An 18,637-nucleotide genomic window follows, 5' to 3' on the forward strand; every position below is an offset into this window, starting at 1 on the left:
ATTTGAAAATCATTGTAAGGCGAACAATGTCCAGTCTGATCACCCGACTGCGGAACAGCAGCAATTTGTTCATACAAAGCGTCCTAAGTAGTGAGGCAAGATCATCTCAATTGTGGAAAAGATGGGAAAATGAGGCGTTTGTTTTTGCAAAATGTCATCTGCAGCATCTGTCATTATTATTGTATTGCCATGATCATTGTCATTACTGGTATTTTCTTTTTAAATATGCTCAATCTTACTACATTATTTTGATTACTATCTTTTATAATACCTCAGCAAGTATGGAGATTACCGATTAATCTTTGTTTTTTATCGTGTTATCTCATGCATCTAAATTGTATGTTGTTGTCTATTCTTTGTATAGTGCATGTATATGGCCTTGAACTGAAAATGAAAAATTATTATTAATTATTATTATTATTATTATTATTATTATTATTATTATTATTATTATTATTTGTTAAAGAGGATGGCAGCATCAGTGGAATTGATTTTATATATGGTCTTTTCAATTCTTCGTATTATTCTCTTCTCATCAGGGCTGATATTTGCTAATAGCTAGCCGATGTTCATATCTTGGTTAAAGAAATGTTTTCTAAAAATACTATTTATTGTTATCATACCAATAAATTAGTATTTTTTCTTTATTATTTTATTAATTATTTATTATTATTATTATTATTTATTATTATTATTCTTATTAATTATTATTATTAATTGATTATATTTATTTATTAATTTTTAATAGGTCAAAGCTTTAACGACCATCCATAGATTAGTCTCTCGTTTTGTAATCATTTTCTCATTTAACACTTGTTATGATAATGAAACCTTGTTATCTCTCCATCTAAGAAAACTGCGATCCAATTTTCTTTTGGCTGTTTTGTGCAGCCCATGCCAGAAATGGCGGACAACATTCTAAGCAAGAGAGACAAGCCAAAATTTGGACATGGCGGTTATCGAAACGTGTTTGATAAATGTAGCAAAAACGACCCTCCTGCAAAGTTTTGGAGAAGTGAATCAAAGACCGAGCCTAAAGGTCGCATTCACACTAAAAAGCAAGAGGTAGTAAAATAACTGAATGGACACTCTCATGCTGGAAAATGCTAAAATCAAAACAAGTGTAAAACGTAAAGCTGAGGAAATGTATGAAGTGCCGTCATCAGTTATAAATGTTTGCATTGAAAACAGTTCTCAAGCTGCTCGCTTGGCAGCATTACCAACTTCAGATGTCATGAAAGAAATTGTACGAAGAAAACTAAATCATTTAATATATTCTGCTCCTGCAAATCCTGTAGGTTCAAGTGAGTTAGTAAACCCTGACGAGTAAAAATTTTATATGACGAACAAGGGTGAACCTGAAGACTTTTTAATTGGTGATAGTGGTCAAGAAAATGAATTTTAATTTTTGGCAGAAAGACCTGAGTAAATATATTATGCGGTATGTGGATGGAATATTTAAACTGTCTCCGTTATTTTCTCGGGTTTACGTTATTATGGCAAGAAGGCATATGCGGCAGAGTCATTCCTATATTGTAAGCTTTATTACCTAATAAGCGTCGAGAAACATACGTTCGAATGTTTCAGATGATAACTGATTTGTCTGCAGACTTGCAACCAGAAGGCATTTTTTGTGATTATGAACGAGCAGCTTTTTCTGCAATGGCAGAATGTTTTCCTGGAGTGGAGCTGAAAGTCTGTTTCTTTCACTGTGCACGTCATTTTCTTAAGCATCTGAGACACCTCGGGATCGTGTCTTCTCCGTACAAGCTAAAATGATCGTCGCTTTATCTTAGTACCAGTTTCCCACACATCGATGCTTTGTCGGAATGCTTACCAGATGAACTTCAGCTATTAATGAATCGGGTCGAAGATAATTATGTTGGGAGACCACTAAGACGAGGCAATGGGCGACGCCCACTGAGTCGTGGAATATTTAGTACCATATCTGGTGAAGACCGAACCAACAATCATGCTGAAGCTACACACAGAAAAATATATGCAGACCTAGAAAGGAACCATCCTGTTATATGGAAATTCATCGATGGTATAAAGAGAATTAATAAAGAACGCGATGCGTATTGTGAACAACTGATTGCCGGAAATGCTCCAAATCGAAAATGTCTGAAATACATTAGGGCCGATGAACACATTTTAAATACAGTATAACAGCATGATTCACGGGAACCAATAGATGAATGTTTACTTGGTTTGGCATACAACTATGAAACGCATTAAACTATTTGTAAAATAATTGTGTATATTTTTAATCATTTTGGCATTATATTGTATTATTGTATTTCTAAAAATAAATCGAATTCTTTTTATTCATTATTCTCCATCTTTTCAAGGATGAATAAATAAGTAAATCAGTAAGTAACTTAATAAATAAAAAAATACAAAAGTAAATAAGTAAATAAACAAGAGAAGAAATGAATATAGAAATATATGAATAAAGAAAGAAATAAGAAAGAAATAAAGAAAGAAATAAGAAAGAAATAAAGAAACAAAATAAAATAAGTAAATAAACTGATCTATGAGAAAATGATTACAAAGCGGAACTCCAATCTATCAATTTTGGACCTTTTGTCTTTATTCTGAATGGATAAGCGCCAAAAGAGCTCATCGCCAAAATAACGATCGAGCGCCAATCTGTCAATCGCCAAAAAGGTGGAGCCAAATTATCTGTGCCAAAACGTACTGGACTCGCAGAAGCAGGGCCGGCCAAGACTGTTGAAGAATAGAGAAGTGCAGAGAACACTGGTTTATTGTCCTCAAAAGACACTAATAGAGCTTTCCACAGCTTCCTGGACCTTGACCCATCCTTTTCAACAGAGCAGGCAACCACAAGAAACAACCCAAAGCAGTTGTGATGGAATACACGCCTGTCTCTGCAAAATGGGCGCTAACAATTAGGGTCAAAACTTCCATTGGACTACACACATGCTCACACCCGGGTAATCTAACAAATCATTCTCAAGGGTTGGAAAATCATTAGGCATCAATATTCCTACAACAATCATAACTGTGACATAAAAAACACGCAAAAGTTATCACTCATTCAAACCAAGAAATATGTACCAAATCTTATGCAATCATCATGATGAAGAGTAGTGCAGATATCTATGAAACAAGAAAGTGACAACACCCTTAGTTGTGTGAATGAGTGGTTCCAGCTGCGCCCCGCTCTCACTCACTCCTGCTGCTAATTGACGACTTTATTCCCAAGCTTCAACAACTGGACTAATTTTCACCGAAGGAAATCAGTATAGATGATGGAGTTATGTTTTCTTGTAGGAATACTGAAAGTATGTATTCTTGTAGGAATAACGGCATCTTGTACCAATGTTGGCAGCTGTCCACAAACATGGATGCATATTATTACCAGCACCTTCACCACTTACTGCCCTCCTGTCCAATGTCACTTTCCGCCTCAAGTTCTTGTTTACGGTTACCACAGAAAAATAGCTGGAATTGCAATATATTTTCTCTCATGATCTGGTAATTAGTCCTACTGGATCTCTTATATTTTACAATTATAGGCTATCATTTATTAATGGCAAAATAACTATCAATGTTTATGACAATAACACAAATTTCTCTTTGCTTCTTAACAATGGCAAAAGCTAAGCGATAGTAGGTGTACATCACGCTGAATATCAAGAAGTTTGTGAAACCAACATTTATCAGTACACTGAAAAAATCGTATTACCTCTGTTCCGAGCTTGAGAAAGTTGATCCCACTGCAAAAGATGTTGGTACGTATCATTTCCAGGTTTCTTCAGCTTCCCTAGAACATAATCTCGATCAACAGCAAGACGAAAGTTCAAGTCTCCCAGCCAAAATACACAGTCATATCGATGTGTCACATCTGCCAAAAATATTGAAGTATTTTCTGAGTCAACATATTTCCATTTAAACTAAACATACTTGAAAACGAATTTTGCAACATGCAATACGTAATTAAGAAAAATGAACCTACAGGAACATGAAAAGATCTTCCATGTAGTCACTGAAGCAGCATTTTAAGATTTTTATTAACATTATAATGATAAAATCCTACAGAAAACACAGGTCTTGAATAAATAATATATTGCCTTTTACTATTTTCCAACTTTACAATGATCACCGAAACCAAAAATATACTAGTTTATAAAAAATATATTGTGAGTTGTCCTTGAGAAAAATCTCATACATTTCAGTATAAAAGAAACTTGTAAGCAAGTAATTCAGCACCGACATCGCTGCACCACCAATGCTAGTTAACAGATTGCAGATTCTATTATTGGTAATCTGATGATGAACATTCTAACGAAGTTTCATAAGGCATTTTCTTCCAAGATGTCATCCTTGTTGATAGCAACTTAGTCATAAAATCTTTTACTGTTAGGATTGTTCTGTATTCCCTATATTTACATACTTCAGGACAGATGGTTTATCATTACAACTGAGAATGAGTTTAGTTTGACATTCATGGCATCTGTTTACGTATTAAACAGATGCAGCAAGACAATGCCCCTAGACGAAGGCTGTTTATGGAGCCAAACTTGAATGGCAATAAATTACCCCATTTGACACGGAATTGTTGGGATAACCAGCAGTATAATATCCCAATTATATATGTTGTATATACAACTTGTTTTGCATCTACCTTCGACTGCTGCAAGCGTTTGCCTGACAGCGATCTCTCTCTCTCTCTCTCTCTCTCTCTCTCTCTCTCTCTCTACACACACAGACCTCTAGTCATATTAATAACTTATTCTTTGAAGCTAACATATAACAAGTTAAAAACACGGTAAATAAGAAAAATAATAAAAGATCAAAAGGAATGTAAATGATAAATGAATATCTTCCCTAAAGAAACATCTTAGCAAACACCAAAATTATAAATATGATTCTATCCCCATTTCAACCACATTGTAATTATATAAGTCCTCCAGTCACAGTTCCTTTAAATGGCCACTTCCCATAATGACTACGTTACATGCATATCTATGCAGACGCATGATTATCCCAACCTAGTCATGGTTACCCACTGAAACAACTGCCAAGCATGAGCGTCATTTCAGATTGTTGCTGGGGAGCTATTTTATGTTTTTTGAGGCCAAATGTGCAAGATATTTCAGCAAAAGCTATACTCTCCAACTACTGGTTGTTTATCTTGTGAGGACCAGAGAGTAAGACAAGTAGCTGGGTACTAATACTTTATTACAGGTAAAAGCAGGCTATAAAGGAGGCTGCGGAAGGATATGTAGTATCCTACCTGAACATAGAAAAACTGGGTCTGGGCCGGAAGGATTTGCGTTTTCTCGGAGACATACACTTAAAAGATGATAAGATATACAAATATAATGAAATTACGAGAGTTATACATCGGCGGAAAGGCCGCGGAACGCTCTATAGAATGGTTAAAGGAACAACACGACTTGATAAATGAAATACAATAAAAATGTAGAAAAAGCGTTTTCCTTACAGTCTCATCATCACTGGTGGTAGTAGACAGACAAGGATCAAGAAACATAATATTTCCGAGAAATTTCATATATTTATGATTGCACATTTAAAAAGAAGAGATGCTATTTCTTATTCGGGGTTGGGGGTGAGGGGGGCAAGTTGAGCTTGGGGCGGGGGGGGGGGGGCGAGTGCCCTTCCCAGCCCCCCCCAAAATGAAGCCCCCGCTGCCAAGGAAGAAATACCCGTTATTACAAAAACATCAAAGAGCCTGTGATACCTAATATCACAACACCACGAACACATGTTGAAGCACCGATAATAAAAATGACAAAGGATAAATCACTAAAACGATAATAGTAATGGTGAGCCACTACAATTTTATCTAAATTACTTCAAAACTCACCTTCCAGCGAGGAATCAGAGCTTGGAATTTCCAATGTCTGTGCTACCATTTCTTCCACAGCAAAGATACATTTCTTGAAAGGCCCTTGATCGCATTTACCGATTTTCACGACGCACGAACTAATACGCACTTCCGTTTAACATACCTAGAAATCCGATTAAAACCGGATAAAATGTTCTCGAAGCTTCGATCTGAAGCAGAGACAACACTTACGACAACCTGACGAAAAATCCCCTCCAAAACGTCCCCACAGAATTTTTTTTTTTTCGGAAAGTAAGATTAATTGGCCAAGACAAAATGAGCATTGAACTATTAGAGAAATTTAAAGTAATTAATCCTAAACTACCCTACTTTTATGGGCTTCCCAAAACTCACAAAGACAACTTTCCATTCAGACCCATCGTTTCATGTGCCGGAGCTTTCAATTACAAAATTTCTAAATGGTTAGCTGGCCTCCTTTCCCCCTTTTTAGGCACTTATTCTCCCAGTCACATTTCCCAGTCACATTAAACATTCGGAAGATTTTTGTCACAAATTCAGAGAAGCACATATACCACTTTACAACATAAAACTTTTAAGCCTTGACATAGATTCCCTGTTCACAAAAGTACCAATACAGGACGTTCTTCAGTTTTTGAGGGAAAAATTATCCCCCTATTCAGATCATTTCCCATTGGCGCTTGACAAAATAATAAAGTTAGTTGAATTATGTGTATCTAATAACGTACTTTCATTCGAGGAATCATTCTATAAGCAAAAAGTCGGGTGTAGTATGGGTAGTCCTTTAAGTCCTGTTTTAGCCAATCTGTACATGGAATACTTTAAAACTACAGTAATGTAGTTTTAATGTGCTGTGGATGAGATATGTAGATGATATTCTAACATTTTGGGACAATAGATGGGGCAATTTTAATGAATTCCTTTCAAAGTTAAACGCATTAGTGCCCAGCATCAAATTTAAAGTTGAATGGGAAACAGGCAACAAAATTCCTTTTCTTGGTGTTTTAATAATCAGAGACACTGAAAACCAAAGTTCTCACTTTCATACATTCACTACTTCAGCTATCATGACATTCCTATCAAGATAAGCGTAGCCAGCAACTTATTCTTAAGAGCCTTACGAATTTTTTCCCCAAAATTCCTGGAAAAAGAATTTGAACTACAATTAGGCCCAGGTCTCCTAACTCTTCTGGTTCCCACAGGAGTGCAGCTGACAGCTCACACTTTCATTACTTTTCTTCCAGTGGGTTGTTTGAAGGACTTGCCTGAGTCTTCTCTATTACTTTTCATCATCATCCCATCTAAATACGGAACTTCTGAAGTTCCCGTATGGCGTCATTTCTAACTCTACCTAGCTGATTTCTAATATTCTTCTTCAATAAACTTTGTTCTCAAATCCACAAAAGCTTTTAGATATGGTTACATTGTCATACTAAGATTCATGTTCACATAAGCAATAGACATCATACTAGACTTCATATAATCTTACTTTTATAATAAAGCAATTTCATTCTATTCATTTATAAATCTTATTAAAGAGTTCTCATTGTTTAATTTTTCTCTTTTAGTCTTTAATTGAATTCCGACTCAAGAGAACCTCTACTGGAGATCAATGTTTCTACATATTTGAAAGCTGTAACCAAATTCACCTTTTCTCCATCTCATGTTTTTCATCTCTTTGTGCATACTCTCTCTTAATCATTTAAGTTTTTCTTGGATACACGATCCATATTATTACTTGAGCAAGCTTTGAAAATATTGTGGTGTTTTGCTCATTAAAGCAACATCATGTGCATGTGCATGGTGTAAGGCCCTAGGGGTTCCCAACCTCGGGTAGATGTAACCCCCAGTGGTGCATTTGAACTCTTCAGGGGGTACATTGGATCTGAGAGAATAGCCAGTGCTGTGCAATACATGATGCAATCTGCTATGAGATTGCACAATGTCGTCTTTTTTTATTTCCTCATTTTAGTAAGAAAAGCTTTTATTTCATTTAGTATATCAAGAGTAGGGTGACTACCACTTGTTTTTCACTGTACCCGTACCAGGCTAAAACGATGTGTTGTGTTACATCATAATACTTCAAATTATGAATTAAGTGAGGGTTATGAGCTTAGTTTATTTATGTTATGGATAATCAAAAAAAAGATATGTATGTAATGTATCATAACATTTCACAAATTATCTATTTAGTCTACTTATGCAGTCTACACAGATTTCATAATAAAATTATATCACAGTATCAATTTCAGTTTTTCTTTATCATCCTCAATTTTTAGGGGCACACAGGAATCTATAAAAATGCCCAAGGGGTACAGAAGAACAAAAAGATTGGGAACCCCTGGTCTAAGGCTATCAATTTTCTATCGTTACTCCAATCTAAAACCGCTCTTCCTGCTTTGACAACTTTTCTCATTAATTAATTAATAAAATCCAAAAGAAGGAAAAACAGCAAAGTAACAGAAAGCGAATTAAGAAAAATACAGCAGAGTCCACAAACGATCAGCAAAAATGAATATTGTTTGTTAATTTACTGTTTTACTGCTTTGCACAGAAGGAGCGTTCAGACAGGTTCATTTCAAAATGATAGCACTTCTTTTATCAGTCAATTCAATATACTTCGTTGTAATTCAAGTGTAGCGCTGGTTATTCTTATGGTACGATTATTTGTTACTTAACACTACACAAAGTGTATTTTAGCAGGTTTGTAAAAGAAGAAAAAAAATTATAATTTGCGTATGTCCTCTGTCACCTAACTACGTGTTGCGCAGTGTTCACCTTGTTCCACAGACTCATTTTAATGCATTCATGACAAGCACCGTTTTTCTTTAGTGACAATCACCCTTTTCTTTAGTTAGTACTAAATGCGAGTGAACATGCGGTATTATTTTGTAGGTTACAGCCATAAATATTAAATAAAATAATAAATGGTAGTGTGTTTATGACGTGTCCTTTATGGTAATTAATGTATCAGTTAGGAAGAATGAAGATCCAATTATATAACTTCAGTTCATTTCATTATAACTGTCCATCCGATTGAACTCCACTTCAAATACCTCAGAAAATATTGGTGCATAATAAATGCTTGAAAACGTTGCATGGTCACATTTATTTGGTGTGTTTTATAATGTTTTCTTGTATGTGTGTGTGAAACAGGTTTTCGTAATCATGATTTCAAATATATAAATATAAATATCAGAGAGCTGTTTACTACAACAGTCACACATTTCTAGAACCATGTCAAATGACTGAAGCTGGAGTGCCAGGCAGGATTGCACCAATGAGAATAGTTTCAAGTAGAGGGCAAAAAAGCAAACAACTTGGAGCCTTACAACTTCTGTAAAAAAAAAAAAAAAAACAAAAAAAAAAAAAAAAAAAAATACGTTTTTACTTACCGTTGTAGTGTAGGCATATCGCCAATGACATTTACTGTAAGCAAACACCACTGGTGTAAGAGGCTCGCCAGCCAAGGTTGTCAATCTACTTTTACTGATAGTACCAAGTCAGGCTACTGAAGACTACCAGATCTAGACAAATTGTCCCAAATTTACGAAATTCAAATCACTTACTTGATTTACCTAGAACTGCGTCTCCCACTCTTCCTGGGATTCCTCCATAGTTGGCTGTGACCACTTCTTATCTATTTTATCCACTAGTTGCTGGGAGGGTTGCCAAGATGTGCATTTCTCCCCAAGTAACAATTATTTGCTGTGAATTCATCCCTTCAGGGTGTCTGTCTTCAGTCAAGATCCATTTTCTGTCTTTATATTTGTTACCATAGAGATCCTCTCTGCTGCAGCAGATGAATGAGGCAGTGCCATTAAGCTCATCATCAGTCTTGAGACATTGGGAAATCTGGCTCATCACCTCTGTAGAGAAACTGCATGCCAGACTTTTCAGGTTCTTCTGATGTTTGTTCAGGTTTCAGAGCCTGCATTTCACCTACAGCCACTATTAGTTCCCGTCATTCTCTATTGAGGTCTTCATATGCATTCTCCTCGACAATGTGGGGAATTTTACTGCCAGGGGTATAATGGATTTAGGGTTTCCTTGTCATACATTTTTAGGGTCTAATGCTTCAAGCAACACCAATTTTCTAAACATATTAGAAGACAGAAAATGCTGGCAGCTTGAGCATTTGCTTTGAAAGAGCAATGTAGAAATTTTCTGATATCTACGAGCTTCTGGAATAGTACAAAAAATTCAGCATTTTCCTGAAAGTCGTACCAAATGTAGATGGTACAACCAAAAGTACCAAAGTACCAGATTTGGTACTTTTAGTTGTACCAAGTATATTTGCTACGACTTTCAAGAAAATGGTGAATTTCTGGTACTATTCTAGAAACTTGTAGATATCAGTAAATTTGTACATTGCTCTTTCAAAGATAAATACTCAAGCTGCAAGCATTTCCTGTCCTCTAATTTGTTTGGAATTTTGGTGTTCCAATAGAACTACAAGATATTAATAAGGAAGTACTCTTTACAGTGGAGAGATAAAGGTTTTAGCCATCAATTAGGAACAAAACAAAGCTGGAGTCCCTCCTTCATCAAATGGCTTTAGATTATCCAGGGGAAGATATGATACTACAGAGATCTATGACAGGAATTTCAGAGGTCCAGATGAGTATAATCTCCCCTCACTTGAGTTGTCAGCTTCATTGGTGTCTGGAGTTCCAGAAATCAGTTCTGATGCAGAAGAAGCACATCTACAATGTGTTGTTCATGCACTTGATGCAGTTAAACAAGGATGCTGCAGGTATAGTTACCAGGGTTTTTGCCATCTCACTGAAGTGTGGCAAAGTTTCCCACAGAGAATTTGACTGGAGGTAGTTTACTTTACCACTGTATTTGGAGTTTTCAACTACATGCCTTGCGGATTGTGAAAAACTACAGTTTCAGCTATTAGGATGTCTTGACCCACATTGGCACTACCTTGAAACTATCCTCTGCTGCTTTGCCTAGTGCTACATCTGCCAGGGATGTCACGATATATGTATCCCTGCTTGCAAATCTCTCTCTTATTTCGGTGAGGACTCTATAGTATACAATCCTGGCTCTCTGATGGTCTGTAAAGGAGATAGGTTCTTCAGGAGTCTCTCCTCAGGGAGCTTGCAGCCTCTTGGATGGTTTCTTTTGGCTTTTTGTAGTTTCCAACTCCTCAATGTCTGGTCCCATTTCAATGAAGTTCATAGCAGTATTTTGGGGGGCTTTTTCCCAGATAAGAGAAAATATATCTTCATCCCTACGCTTATTGAGGGTCTCCATTGTAGCATGAGTATTCTAAAGCAAATGATAAATTGATAATCATAATTCATGTGCAATTATTTATTACTTGGTTGACTTACAAATACATGTTTATCATTTTTATTCTTATTCTTATTTTTTAAATTATAGAACTTTTTCCCTACTGAATGCCCGAATATCCCAACCCATTTGCCAGAATTTTAGCAGATTCCCGAATCCAGGGAGGCAGTTGCATCCCCTCCCCCGCCCCTGCCCCCGGCCTCCTACGCCTATGGCTGCAAGCTGTTCCTAATTAAGCAGCTACACTCATGAGAAACTTCTGAGAGAAAAGAAAGGTAATCAATTCTTTCTTCTTACCCTGAGGTTAGCCAATGTATTGGCACTTTGGTGCATGAAAAAGGCCAAGGCATTGTCTCCTAAAAATTGCTCTCTCATCCTGAGACCAGTACCTATCTGTCAATATGTTCAACTAAAGGTCGAGCCATGAGACAGCCTGCTCTCTAGCATGTCGACTGATGAGCCCAACTGCAACAGAGTAGCCTTCATGTCCTCTGGCGAGTAGTACTTCCTCCAACACAACAGTGGCTTGCTTGACCTGGTGGACAGAAGGAACTCCCTGATCTACAAATCAGGATTCTTCACCTTGCCCAAAATACCATGAGCTAACTGAGACCAAGATAATCTAGCTGAAGATCTCGTCTCAGAAGTGGTCTTTAAGGAAAGCTTTGCAGACATGACTGTTGGCAGGTACAAAGCTCAGTATTCAGCAGCTACACTCATGAGAAACTTCTGAGAGAAAAGAAAGGTAATCAATTCTTTCTTCTTACCCTGAGGTTAGCCAATGTATTGGCACTTTGGTGCATAAGAAAGGTCAAGGCATTGTCTCCTAAAAATTGCTCTCTCATCCTGAGACCAATACCTATCTGTCAATATGTTCAACTAAAGGTCGAGCCATGAGACAGCCTGCTCTCTAGCATGTTGACTGATGAGCCCAACTGCAACAGAGTAGCCTTCATGTCCTCTGGCGAGTAGTACTTCCTCCAAAACAACAGTGGCTTGCTTGACCTGGTGGACAGAAGGAACTCCCTGATCTACAAATCAGGATTCTTCACCTTGCCCAAAATACCATGAGCTAACTGAGACCAAGATAATCTAGCTGAAGATCTCGTCTCAGAAGTGGTCTTTAAGGAAAGCTTTGCATACATGACTGTTGGCAGGTACAAAGCTCAGTATTCAGCAGACGCGAGGTGGAAATAATCAAGGAAGATCTCTCCCTTGAGCGAGAGTGCTTTGCATGTACTCATTCCAAAAAATGTGCAAGTACAGGGGAGTGCACGTGCAGGACAAACCGGTTGTACATACTCCTCTTTAAGACTCCTTGGATGAACAGGGAGCAGTTTGTCCTCAGTAGCCAATTGCATGAGGTCCCAACACAGCAAGTGCAGAACATGGAGCTCTCACAGATTCATCCATGTGTGAGCCTAAGAACTCGTTGTTGGGCAAAGTGAGAACAGACCTCTCGCTAAGTGAGAAGGCATGGAGGTGTCATCCCTGTCAAAAGCAAGATGATTATGAACCATTTACCTCAAGCCCCCATTCTCCTCCAAGAAGAGCAAGCATGCATGAGGAATCTGTCTGTACTTCTTGTGCAAAGCCTCAGGCTTCCTCCCTCTTTTGCCCGTACAGGGGAAGAGGGTGAAGATGAGATCAATGATGATGAAGTTGATGGAAAGGAAAAATGACAAGAGTGTTTCTTCCCTTTCCTCTCACAAGTCTTCTTAGTCTCCCAAATTTAGAAGAAGACCAAGGCTGGACACAAAGACCAGTCAGAGGATCTGACACTGGAAGGGCCATTACAAACAGGAGGATGCCCCTTTGCAGCAGACTTTTCAAAAAAGGCTGGGGCACTGCAGATGTATCAGTGGCAAACCACACAATAGTGGAAAGTGCAAGAGGTACTCCTTCTCCACCAGGCTGGCAGAAATTCACAAAAGATGAACTACCAAGGATGTTAAGCAAATGTCGCATCTTTTGTGGTAATCTTGAGATGACATCAAGTAACTTAATCATCTCAATCAGATGAATAAGAGGGGAGGCAGCTGCTGAAGGTGTGGCACCATCAATGGCTATGTCATCCTCTGGGGACCAGATTTTTTTTTCATTCAAGTGCCACCCTCTGCAAGACAGTAGCACAACAGTAGGCAGGGGGATAGTATTGGTAGATGGCAGTCAAAGAGCCAAAAGGATTTGGAGGCATTTTGGGGTGTATTCCCCATGAAGGAGCCATAAATACTTCTTGACCTTCTTCCTCTTACCAAACTTCTCCCACTGCCAGACCAACCAGCAAACTCCTTACTGAAGGAAAAATGAGTATGTGCCCTCCTGCTATGTAAGGAACAATACCTGTGGTGATCTACTCTTGCAGAAGACATGACCCACACACGAGGAGCAGAGCAAGATGACCTCACACTATGTCAGTTGAAGAAAAGGTGCTTGGTGACACCAGAACTCTTAACCACCTTGTTACAAAATGCAATGACCATCACCAGCTCGCACTAAAGGATCGTCTAAAATATTAGATGATGGTCTGTATTTCCTAGTAAGCAACTGAGTTTTTCTCACCCAAATAATCATGTCAATTCATAGTCAAGAAGTTAAGACTTCTACCACAATAAAGCTGCAACTAAAGATACCATTAAATCAAGGACGTTAAACCAGACACCTCATATAGTGCTGAGACTGTGCATCTCATGACGCTCTCTCATTGTATTAATGTATAGGATGCCGTTTTGGATCATGGACATATGTTTACCTATGTAGAATACATCATTAAATTGCGAATTACATACAATACGGATTACTTATCATACAGAACTGAATTAACATAATGTAAGTACCATACAAGAAACTACATATATAATAATAACTTCACAATTACTTGTGGTCAGTTGCGTTGAAACAGTAGCTACTGAATACAAGATTTGTGCATATTATCTATTATATAATTATTATAATACCATAATGTTTGCCATTAAAACAAATTTCTTGGCTATTAAGCTTTTCATTATTCCATTTGATATATCTTTTCAGTTTGATGACAAAACTTCAAATTCAAATACAATAATTTTTTCGGAGTAAAAACTTTAAATTCAAAAGCAATAGTTTTTTTTAGAGCAAAAACTTTAAATTCCCAAGAGCTAAGCATTGTCCTTTTTCTCACTATTGCTGTTCTACTTTTAATAATTATCGAGGTAAATGACAACTTAATTCATTGACAATGAACGCTCTTATTTCCATAAAAAAAAAACCTTCTATGTTACCATAGTATATGTGTAAGTGTTACATAATAAAGATATGGAATGTTATTCCATATATATAAAAAACTAAAACTATGATTAATTAAAACCAGTGACCCAAGAGGTCAACCAGATTGCTTGCAGGAATGTGATCAGACCAGAGACGATAAAGTATGCTAAGATGACGTATACAATAAAGTAGGCTAAGATGACATGCCGTCACCTGTGGTCCTTCATTTGTTTTGAAAACATTAGTCCAAGCTTCCTGCTTGAGACAACTACCGCGACCTATAATTCAAACAGCCTACGTGATTTGTAATCTATGTCATCTGTATGTATGTTCATATGTTCGAGCTACAGCCTGCTTCCTTTAAGATTTGTAACCGAGATGGTAGTCAGAGTTGAATTAGCCATCATCATTGGCAGAAGCGATCAAGCCATCGTCATTAGAAGACCTGTACATCTTTATCTAAGCTTCATCATGTAGATTTGAATTAGCCATCATCATTGGCAGACCTGTACAAATTTCCTCTGATCTTCATCATGTAATCTCAGAGAATAGAAGTATCTTTTGTACTCAGTGTTTTCTACTAGAACCTCACATCAGAAAGAGATCGAATGAAGTTATAACTATCATCATGAGTTTAACACATCGTCGTCATAACCAAAGATGATACCGACTTCGTAAGTTATCATCAAACCCCAAGACACTCCAATGAGTATGGAAGTGCATAACCAACCGACTTAGCTTAAGATTATCGCAAGTCTAACATAACCTCGCAGGGCGCCTCATTATACGAGGCAACAGCCCTTAAATATGAATATATACTTAATTATGATAACTATTATATTATCAATCAACATGACTGTCAGCAAACAATACACATAGAATCGACACTATTAAACTTACTATTTCCTAGAAAAACATTATGTCTGTTACAGGAGATAATATATAAATATGTATTTACTCATGCCAAAACATTTATTCTAAACTTATTCATATTAAAGAATTTTAGTGCTTTCGTTCTGGTTCCCTTTTTTTTTTTTTTTTTTTTTTTTTTTTTTTTTTTGCTTATTTCAAACAATTATTGTCTACAATCAAATTTACAGTAAAAAGTCTGCACCTGTTCTGTCGATGGAATACACGGGACCTACATTTTTCTTATGTTTTGAGGTTGACACTAAACACAACATTCATTTACCATATGAATAAATAAAATATTCATCTTGAATATTTTGTTGAGAAGGCATTTTCGTCAACAAATTGTTCTTGTTATACTCCTGGTACTGATCATTATTGCCGTACTTTAACTGATATTTTACGACTCTAAAAATTTTCAGACTGTCAGAAATAGTCGAAAGGTTCACTCTCTAGCAAACTAAAATGACATTGATCACATTCATAAGAGTCTGATGTTGCAAAAAACAATATAGTAGCATTCCTGTGGATGAAGGGCACAATCGAATTTTACAAGTTCGATTGGAAACAGAATAGACCATCGACAAAAGTAGAAGACAATGGGAAAATCTGTGAGAAAAAAAAATCAAGTCAATCAATTAGACCAAATATCTAAACTGAATTTTGCAAGATATGCTCCTTTTGAGGAACAAGATCTAATTACCGACTTCAAATGCTTCCTTTGTACAAAAATGACACACTTTTGAAAACAGTTCGTGTAGTTCTTAATATTTAATACACAAAAGAAATATTGTGCCTAATAATTTGAAAACTTAGAACTGACCTTTATGCTTATGCTTTTGAGGCAAAAGCCGTGGGAGCTCGAGAGAATGACAAATGTTTCGGAAATTCTGGATGCGCAATGCTTGTTTCTCTTCATGTGCAGTTAAATGGGAATTAATGAATAACATTCTCGTTCCTGAAAGTAAAATATATAGAGGAGAATACTTCCAAATTATAGTCAACTCATAATCTTAATGCTTTCTAAAACTTATATTACCCAATATTGTCCTGTCCAAGCTAAAGCTGTCCAATATATGATCTGAGGAATCGTCGCAGTGGTCTGATTAACCAGGTTTTAAAATTTTGAGGATTGTTATAAATGCCTATCAAATGAAAGTAGCATACTTTGAATCGTGTGTGTATATATATATATATACGAAATACTCCAGTATAACTAACACAAATTAATTACATAATATGACATCTGATAAAAACTTTGATGCAGTTTAACAGCACAGGAAAGTGTTTGAAGATTGTCTTTTCGTTTTTTGTTCACCAGCTATGCTAGAATAGAGCTTATGAACCTTCTACACCGAAATTCGATTTATTTAACTCCATCTTTGACAAGAGTTGCTTTCATTATGGTATAACCAATTTGTAGTTCTTCATCTTTATCCTTTTCAATATTGGAGGTTACTACTTGAAGCAGAAGGAAATGAAGCCTATTTGTGGTTCTTCATCTTTCTTCTTTACAATATTGAAGGTTACTATTTAAAGCAGAAGGATATATGTGTGTGTAAACCAACCATAAGTACATCTTAGACACCAAAAAGCAGGAAGTTAGTCATGAGAGTCATGACTACACAAAGTTAGTTGAGTACATAGACTAGTACTACATGGTATTAGATCTCTGCTCTGAAAGTTCTGGAAATGAGGTACTGGGGGTACGTATTTACAACTGTCCCATACTTAGATTTAACCTGACACTCAGCAACAGATGTTCTTACTACAGTATATAATTTGTTTTAGTCAACATTTAGACAAGACAAATACCTACTTAAGCAGTGTAATTATAAACAGAAATAGACAGGCTAATTATCACTTGTTATTTTTTTCATATGTAGGTGATGTTATTATTGATTTGATTACTTTAAAATGTAATTCTCATAAGTTAGGAAAGAAACTGTTGCAGGAAAATAATCCCGCTCTTGCAAATTGGAAGACGTTGCAAGAGCTTTAGAAACCACATTTTACAATCAAACGTTTTGTGGTCTTGGGGATTAGCTGGGGGTTTGTAAAGGTACAGATGGGAAGGGGGTCGGTACAGGTAAACGAAACGTGGTCGGGAGGAGAGAGTCCATGTCGGTTTGGTTGTTAGGACATCCAGTCCCAGTCTGTTGTTTCATGGGGGTTAAAAGTTTGTTTTGGAATTAGTGCCCTGTGCTGAAGTCTAATAAAGGTGAGTTTTATCATGTTATTTTGAGCTAAATTTATATAGAAGATAAGCCTAAGGAGATAAGCAAAGGTTATTTCCAAGTTAGTAAGGTCTTAGCAAATGAATACTGTCAAGCATGTAAAAGGAACAGTATTTTAAGAGAGAATTCAACAGGGTTTATGAATAGACCTCGACATAACTTTAGATGTGGTCACAAAGATCACAGTTTGCAAATGTAATCAGGACCAAACCTAACTCTGGAAATGAAAGATTCATGTGCCTTATTTGCTCTGAATTTGTATTTTGAATAATTAGTGCCCTGACTTCGAAGAAAGGTTCTAGTACTAGGGCTAATATTGATAATGTTGGTCTACTGGAAAATAAAATGGCTTTGATAAAATGTCATGAAAAGGGTAAAAAGATTGCTTCCACAGATCTTTCTTCTCGCTTGAGTCGCACAATGGTATTGACAATTGATCACGATATATCATGGATTTCGGCCCATTTCAGTGATACTGCATCAGCAGAGAAGAACGCTATCATCATCAAGAAAACATGCAAGCTCTACAGAGAAAAGGAACAGTTTCTTAATCGTTGGATTGAATGGCAGACTCGACTGAGTATCCCCAAAACCCAGCTGTTGATTAAGGAGAAAGCATTTTTTATTTGAAGATCCCAAGAAGTTTCCTGATGAGCAAGACAGAATTCAAAGGGAAGTTCATGGTCGTTTATGCTGTTCAAGCAGCAATTCAATGCAATACAGGCTCAGAGGCAAAAGTTCATCACCCAAAGAATCAGTGGCATCCAAATTATCTGCCACTTAGGCAAAGATTATTGAGGAGAAACAGTTTCTTCCAGGACACATACTGAATTTGGATGAGACCAGTCTCTACTGGAAGAAAATACCAGACTGTTTATTTGCATTCATGGTGGAGGATAAGGCTATGTCAGGCTTCAAAGTTACAAAAGACTGTTTGATCCTTATATTACAAGACATTATTGCAGGAGACTTTACGCTAATGCTACTGGTGGTGTATTGTGCAGAGAATACTCAGTATTGAAGAATGTTCCAATGTAATCCCAAGTTTAAGTGACAATTGTTGTAGTTGAAATTTGGTTCTTTG

The 18,637-nt window shown here is 36.7% G+C and overlaps 1 protein-coding gene across 5 annotated transcripts in view; it reads right to left on the bottom strand.

Moving 5' to 3' along the window:
- LOC135205792 (inositol polyphosphate 5-phosphatase E-like) overlaps positions 1-18,637 on the bottom strand; it is a 633,907-nt gene that overhangs the window by 87,851 nt on the left and 527,419 nt on the right. For 4 of the 5 annotated variants that reach the window (XM_064236962.1, XM_064236954.1, XM_064236937.1 and 1 more), the window contains 2 exons: positions 16,140-16,274; positions 3,713-3,871 (listed from right to left, as the gene is read on the bottom strand). In XM_064236962.1, the coding sequence (XP_064093032.1) occupies positions 3,713-3,871; positions 16,140-16,274 (294 nt within the window). The remainder of the gene's footprint in view (positions 1-3,712; positions 3,872-16,139; positions 16,275-18,637) is intronic. The other variant, XM_064236969.1, reaches the window with a different exon arrangement.

This window comes from Macrobrachium nipponense, chromosome 11 (genome assembly GCF_015104395.2).
Source record: "Macrobrachium nipponense isolate FS-2020 chromosome 11, ASM1510439v2, whole genome shotgun sequence".
In the NCBI taxonomy this organism is placed as follows: Eukaryota; Metazoa; Arthropoda; class Malacostraca; order Decapoda; family Palaemonidae; genus Macrobrachium; species Macrobrachium nipponense.